We start from the raw sequence: 7721 nt of genomic DNA, 5'->3' as shown, positions 1-7721 counted from the left end.
ATGGTTTGTTATTAATTGTTAATATATGTAAGTTTTCAAAATGTAGCGATCAATAGAAATTTCAATAACATGCAGCTACATTTTCTTATTTAATTTTTACATCTCATATCATGTTCAACATATTAATCTACTCCAACAAAGGGCAAAAAGTCAATTTACATCACCTTCAATCAATTACATGGATAAAAATGAACAATTGGATTTTTAGTTTCGTACCCCCAAGAGAACAAATACTATGTTGGTAAGTCTGTAATAATACAGTCATTAGAACGTATTATAAGGGTCTGTTCTCATTGACTGAACGCAGCTAAATTGAACTGAACTGAACTGAGCTGAGCTGAGCTGAACTGAACTGAACTGAATTTCAACGTAAAATAACATGTCCTAATTTTAATCTATAAATCTTTATCTTAAATTTATGTAGAGTAATTTTAATGAGACATTATCAAGGAGTATAGCAGCATTGCGTTAAATAACACGGACGAAGCAATCAATCCTTTTTATCTTATATTTGAAGGGTTTCATAATTAGAGTTATCAATTGCTTGAATTGATCCATGGGGAATGATTTATAGACGAGTAGCACATGTCATTTCATCATCTAGAATCAGCCAATCAGGTAAGGTTTTTAACAATCACGCATATTGTAATAAGGGTTAAAAAGAAGATATAATACTAATGAATGTTATGAGAGTACTCATATTCTTCATTCGGACAATTATTTTCCACTACTCCACTAGCACATAAAGAGTACAATGCATTTGAGGAATTAATTAAAATAAAAAAATAACCAAATATATGCACTAGCTAGTAAAAAGAGGTAAAGTGGATATTTAATTAATAAATATCTAATAACATAAACAATTGACATTAACAAAATTCAAAAAACAGAGCAAAAAGTCTGAAATCCACAAAAACCAACAATAAAAGTCACAACTTTGACTAATTCCCATCTAAACTCAACTACACGACACTATACCATTCTCTCTCTTTCTTCTCTCTCACCTTCTACCATTTATATATAAACCCTTTCATTCTACTCTCTTTTATTTCCTTTTCTTCCTCTCTATATTTTCACTTCTCAAATGCCATTTCCGGCGCTTTTTTACCCCACTACACTATCTCAAATCCTTAAATTTATACTGTATTAATTGATACATTAATCAGTAATGTATCAAATGAAAGACTATAATTACTCCATCATACCCATCCTTTTGTTACTCCTTACGAGTAACCTCGCCGTTGCGCAACAGAGCCCACCCGGGGGAGTCCCGGATGGGTTCTACAACGGCGGGAAATTCAGCCCGTCTATGGGAGTAATCATTATTGTCCTAATTGCCGCACTCTTTTTTATGGGGTTTTTCTCAATCTATATTCGCCACTGCTCCGACAGCTCCTCCACCCACGGTACCGCGGTGGGTCGGGGGATTGGCTCGATACGACGGTCGCGTCGAGCCCCACGTGGGCTCGACCCGGAAGTTATCGAGAGCTTCCCGACTTTCGACTACGCGTCTGTTAAGTCCGCGAAGTTCGGAAAAGGCGCGCTTGAATGCGCGGTTTGTCTCACGGAGTTCGAGGATGATGATGTTTTGCGACTCATACCTAAGTGTGACCACGTGTTTCATCCTGATTGCATAGATGCTTGGCTTGTGGGCCATACTACTTGTCCCGTTTGCCGTTGCAACCTAGCTGATGTGGCTGACATTGGAGTTGATCAAGTTCAGGTAAACCCGAACGACGTCGTTGTAGAGGTAGTAGACGAAGTAAGGGATGAAGATCACAATGAAAATAACAATAACGAAGGAAATGAATCAATGGAGCAGCCTTTACATGGGAGAATGGGTAGGAGCCGTACGATGAGGAACCTTTCATTTGGACGGCCGAGATGGTTGGGAAGATTTGCGCGGTCATTTTCAACAGGACACGTGGCGGTAAAACAGTGGGAGGATATGGAGAGGTTTACGCTAAGATTACCGGCAGAAGTACGGAAGCAAATAGTGAGTGGTAAGCTAGAGAGGACCACTAGTTTGTTAGTCCTCCCTAGAGAAACATCCTCAAGACGAGGTTACCGAACCGGGTTCGGTGAAGGGAGTAGTAGGGGCCGGTTCGGTAGTGTCCGTTCAGACCGACCAAATCTTGGTCGGTCTGACCGGTGGGTTTTTACATTAGCGCCGCCCTTTTTTACCAGGGCGCCGTCGGTAAAATCACCTAGGGGTGTTGGTACTACTAGTACTACACCTACTAGTCGAGGTGGTTCTTTGCGTGGTTCTGTTCGTGAGAATGTAACAACAACTACTACTACAAGAAGAGAAGGCTCTTTGCGTGGTGCTATGCAAGCTGAGTTGACTCATTTACCCGTCTAAGTTAACAAATTTTTACCTGTAAATTATAAAATTATCTTATAGTTTATTAGTTTTACATGCTTTTTAATTTATTTATTTTTACAACTTTGGTGGAGGTAACAATATTCACCATATTTTAAACTTAATTAGGGGAAAATGTGAGAAATTTTTGTTTTGGTTAATTTTGGTAGGGATGTAAATTATTCTATTATACACTCGGTGTATGTAAGGATTAAAGGAAGTTATATTGGATGACATGTAAGATGATGGTGAAGTGCGTGAATGAAACATTTACACGCCACACATCGTCTACACGTATCTATGTTTGGATGTATAATAGGTAAAAAATATGTTGGCCAAATTCCTATGAAAAGGATCAATATTGTACAAAGGCAATTAGGCAAAAGATTGGATGATTAGATTGACAAGTCAAAATTAGAAACAAGTTGGAAGCTTCTTCTTTAAGGGTCTGCTATTGTGTTTGATAATTTTGTATATGATGATTGCAACTTTAGTTGATTGGTCTTTCTTTACTCATATAGTTAGTGGTATTTCCTCAAAAGAAAAAAATATAGTTAGTGGTAAATTGGTCATTTGGTAATTGCAAGGATGATATGGGTCCGATTGATATTTTTAATTCATACTACGTTTATCTTAGCTTTAACTATAAGTTACACTTACATCTACTAATTTATAATCGATATGTTTTTGCCTTATATCTCGCTCCAAGGTCAAAATTTGATACATGTTAAAAATGTTTATATATTTGAATGCATTGTAACAATTGATGTTTACTCGTATTTAAAATTCAATTTTGTCACTGAAATTGAATAGCATGGGGTTGTTATTATATTGTATCATTGTCAAAGTAGATCATTGCCTAGTTCACATTGACTATTCAAATAAACATGGCGGACAACATGATCAATTTGTTAATAAAATTCTTTGTTTACCTATAATTAATTGGTCAAATAATAGATGGCCTTAATTAATCGGACAAAAAGAGGAATATAGCCGGTCCAAATCAATCTATCTTTTTCACTTTTCAAATTCCTTTTTGATTGTTGTTCATTTGTTCTATTGCTACCACCGTTAGCCAAGCATCATACTTTATTTTTGAGAATAATGAAATTTAGGTGTATGTCACATGGACGGTCTAGAATGAGACATAATAATATAAAGATTATGAACAAGTTAATTAGGGATTATTGGAAAATAATTGTAATAATAAATAATTCTAAATATTTTCTGCTATTGTACTACCTCTTTAGTCCTTGGAAAAAAAAGGACAAAAGAAAAGAAAACAAAACCTAAGCTCTTTTTTCTCCCTTTCATTTTCTATGACAAAATGTAAATTATTTTAACTCAAAAAGTAGTAAAACTATTGATATTTATGATAATATATTAATATCACTAAAAAGTTATTCCTTGTATTAAAAAAAAAACAATTAATATAAATTTGAAAAACTAAGAACAAATTAAAAATATCATAACTTGAATATGACCTATCTTATATGTCAATTACATGTTGCAGCCCTAATGTATACAATAATACAATATAATAAAGTTCAAATATGCACCAATGAAGACATGACCTAGGGCCCGTTTTCATTGACTAAAATGAGCCAAACTAAACTGAACTGAACTTATTAGAACTTAACTGAACTGAATATTTTATAAGAGAAGGAAATTAGAAGCTGAACTATACTGAACTTATTAGAGCTGAACTGAACTGAATATTTTATAAGAGAAAAAAATTAAGAGTTGAACTGAACTGAACTTATAAGAGATGAATTGAACTGAACTGAAAATAATCGTATGAGAACAAGCACCTAATCTTATCAAAAGAAGTTTTATTTTTGGATTTATGGAGAATACTAAGTGAGGACATTTATCCAAGTACTATAGATCACGAGTTTGACTACCTACTTCCTTTTTTGTAATGCGTAATGCTCTTGTAGCTATTTTATTGATGATTTAATTTTTTTTTTAAGAAACTCAAAGATGCATGAAAGAGTACAATCAAGGAAATAGAGATAATTTTGTTAAGGGTGGATCTCCTCATTCAAGTGTCTCGCTAGTTCCACTCAAAATGTAACAAGTTTACTCCGCAATTAAGAAGCTACATCTCGGTAGTTGTCATTTAGACCAGGCCCAATTCTCAAATACAAAAAACCATTTATACTGGAGTGGGCTGGACACACATTACCTAAACAAGGCCTTTATTTTGGGTCATCGAATTGCTTATAGGATAAGTTGAAAAGTTATTAACTGACCCAAAATTAAAATTAAGCCCAAAGTTACAGGCCATGAAAATCCTGAAATCAACCCAATTCGAAAAATCCATTAATATGTTGGTCAACCCCATAATTGAGCCAATTAAAAGTAAAACTTGAATATATATGTAAAAGAAGAAGTAGAACATTAACACATTTTCTTTGGTTTTGGTTTTAATTATGACCCATGAATTGGCCGGAATAATACCAAGTAAAGATTAGGTACGGTCTAAAATCTTGTAAAAACCAGTGTGAAACCTAGGGGCTTGTTTGGTATCAGTTTTGGCTTTCAGTTTACTGTTTTTTTGAAAACCAAATACCAAAAACAGGAAACAAGAAAAAGGTGTTTCCACTTTTTTGTTGTCAGTTTTCAAAATTATCATAATTTTAATAAATTTGTTTTGGGTGTTTTTGTCCCTCGGGAGAGTTACAACACGAAGACTGATCCGGGGTGAGCTGTACCTGCAAAACAAACGGAGACACCAGTTGGGTGGTGCTCCGCCTCCGACGCACAAGTTAGAAACTTGAAAGGAGAAAAAGGTGCGGAAATTTAGGTGGGGATCCGCTCGGATTCCAAGCTCAGGATGTCTCTATCAAAGAGTAAAATATGTAATCAAATGGTAAAAAACGTCCCCTCAAAATGAGGGACATCTCCCTATTTATAGGGTCTTTGGGAATTGTGCCCCTGATTAGGTTACTGAACCCTAATCATTGGTGGGCTGCGCCGTTTGGCGGCATTCTCGGGATTTGGGCCTGAAGGCCGCCTTTTCCCTTGATTTCGGGAATGACACGTGTCGAGCAGGGATTGGTCCATTTTAGACCAATCTGGGGCTGACACGTGTCACCTTCTGATTGGGCCACGTGGCAGGGTAAAATTACCCTAAACATTTTCCCCTCACAGATGTGACGTGGCACGCCACGCGGCATCTGTGACACATGTCACGCTCAGGCTGGCGGTAATTTTACCGTTACAGAGTAACCGTTCATCTTCCGGGTAAATTACGAAAATGCCCCCAAATTTACCCTCTATATATAGTCGTTTTACCCTCATAATTTTGTACGTTTACAAAAATTTTCTAGAGAGAAAAACTTCGAGAGAGCAGAAGTCATCCGTTTGAGTCAGGCGCGAGCAAGAAACTTTGTTCTTCCGCAACCCAGCCGGACCCGCCTTCCTTCAGATATCAAATCCAAAGGTACCGTCTCTGTCTCTCTCAGCTCTTTACTTTTTTCACCGCTTGTACATATTTCTTGCAATAAATGGATGCATCACCAACACACACGGCACAGCCTAGGTTAGAGTCCAGCCGGTCACCAGGGACGGCTGAGTCTAGGACTAGGAGTGACGGCTCGGGGTGTTGGGACCACCCTTTGCCATGGATGCCGATCAGTTATGTGTCTGTGCAGGACACCATGGCTCGGACAATGCAGACGGCCACTGATCCGAATTATAGAAGCGAAGGCTCAGGCGGCCAAACGCCTGAGGGAGAATCGTCTGGTCAGGGAGACCAGACGGCTCTGGAGAGATCCCCTCCGCGCGCCCCTTCAACCCCTGCTGACTCTTTCTTGGAAGAGTGTGACCAAGGCGGCGACGAGGCCGCCTCTGCCCCCATGGACCAAAGCGAGGGGGAGACGGAGAGCGACAGCTCCACCTCTACCTCCGAGAGCAGCGATGACTTGCCCCCTCTTCCGGATAGCGAGGAGGAAGAAAGGAAAAAGTGGAGTGAGAAAGACGATCCCTTCAGCATCCACGTTTTCTCCAAGGACCGAATCCAGATGGGGGAGAACTTAGAGAACTTTAAGAAAATGCACCCGCTTGGAGACGGGTATAAGATCCGGGTGCCGCCTGAGCTGGGCACCATCGCTTGGGGGGATGATCAAGAGAACGCCAACAACTATTTTGGCTGTTATGAGGCGGCGTTCAAAGCCGGCCTTCGCTTCCCCCTTCACCGGGCGGTGAAGGCAATTTTGAGAGGCTACGGCCTTGAGTTCTGGCAACTTACCCCCAACTCCTGGACCAACATTCTGGGGTATGTTGCCGCCTGCGAGTTCCAAGGGCTTAACCCCGGCTGGGAGGCCTTTGCAAGCATGCATTATCTTAGCAGAAGCCCAGGCGGCTGGAGGGCGTGGTATACTCTAACCACACAGCCGCAATACATGATGACCTTGGACAAGGTCTCCAAGTTCGATGGCTGGAAGCACAGGTTCTACCTGATGTCAGCCCCAACCAGACGGGAAAATTATGAATTTCGTCTGTACAATAAGAAGCCCGACTTGTTGGGCAGGAAGTGCGCTCTTCCCCGGATCCCAGAGGAAGACTTTGACAAAATAATCGAGGCAGACTTTTTCGGCCTCACAGACGCAACTCTGTCAACTGGGGAAACAATAAAAGTCCCTAAGAATTGGATTCCCAAGAGCTCCTGGTTCAGGGATGAATGTTTCCTAGCCGCCTGCGGGCTAGGGCACATGTTTAATAAACGTATGCGCCTGGGTTCACACCGTCTGTAGCATTTTTCTATCGGAATTGATTTATGATTCTGATCAATTTCTTTCTTTTTGCAGAAGAAGCGCTAAACATGTTGCAGTTGGAGAAAACTCCCAAGCGGTCTTCTGCAACCATCCGCAAAGATCTTGCGGAGAAAGCTGCGGTCGAGCTCAGGGCCAAGGTATTGAGCGCCTGACCCTTTCTTAAGTTTATTTTATAAACTATCTTGCCCAGATACTAACCTTTACTTGTTTATTTTCACAGGGGGGAGAAGTTGGGAAATCGTTTGAGAAGAATCTCAAACAGGCTAGAGAGGAGGCCCCAACCGTTCTCAATAAAATAAAAAAGTCTGCCTCTGCGTCAACTCCTGGCGCCTCAGCCGGGGCTAAGACGATGCGGATAGCGGGGCGACTCGAGAAGGTAGGCGGCAGCGTGTGCCTTGATCTTGTCAACCCCTTATCAGCAGCCGCGAGGTTCACCACGCCTGCAAGCGTTTCCCGCTTGGCCGGCTCTGAAGGTAAGAACCCTTTTGAATCCATGCTTGAGCTGGGGTGGCCTTTACGGGTGAAATCCCACTCCCAACAGACGTCATCCTCAAACGGTCGGCAACAGATAGGTGCTG

At 40.3% G+C, this 7721-nt stretch overlaps 1 protein-coding gene across 1 annotated transcript; it reads left to right on the top strand.

Moving 5' to 3' along the window:
* Window positions 1–732: 732 nt before the first annotated feature.
* LOC110708578 (E3 ubiquitin-protein ligase ATL6-like) lies at window positions 733–2857 on the top strand. Its single transcript, XM_021886751.1, has one exon. The coding sequence runs from the start codon at window positions 1169–1171 to the stop codon at window positions 2360–2362; it is 1194 nt and encodes a 397-aa protein (XP_021742443.1). The 5' UTR covers window positions 733–1168; the 3' UTR covers window positions 2363–2857.
* The last annotated feature ends 4864 nt before the right edge of the window (window positions 2858–7721 follow it).

Source organism: Chenopodium quinoa, unplaced genomic scaffold (genome assembly GCF_001683475.1).
Source record: "Chenopodium quinoa cultivar QQ74 unplaced genomic scaffold, ASM168347v1, whole genome shotgun sequence".
In the NCBI taxonomy this organism is placed as follows: Eukaryota; Viridiplantae; Streptophyta; class Magnoliopsida; order Caryophyllales; family Amaranthaceae; genus Chenopodium; species Chenopodium quinoa.
This window is presented reverse-complemented; position numbering and strand designations above follow the sequence as displayed.

Excerpts from the sequence above, each read along its gene's own strand:
- LOC110708578 (XM_021886751.1), top strand. The coding sequence starts at position 1,169 with ATGTATCAAATGAAAGACTATAATTACTCCATCATACCCATCCTTTTG.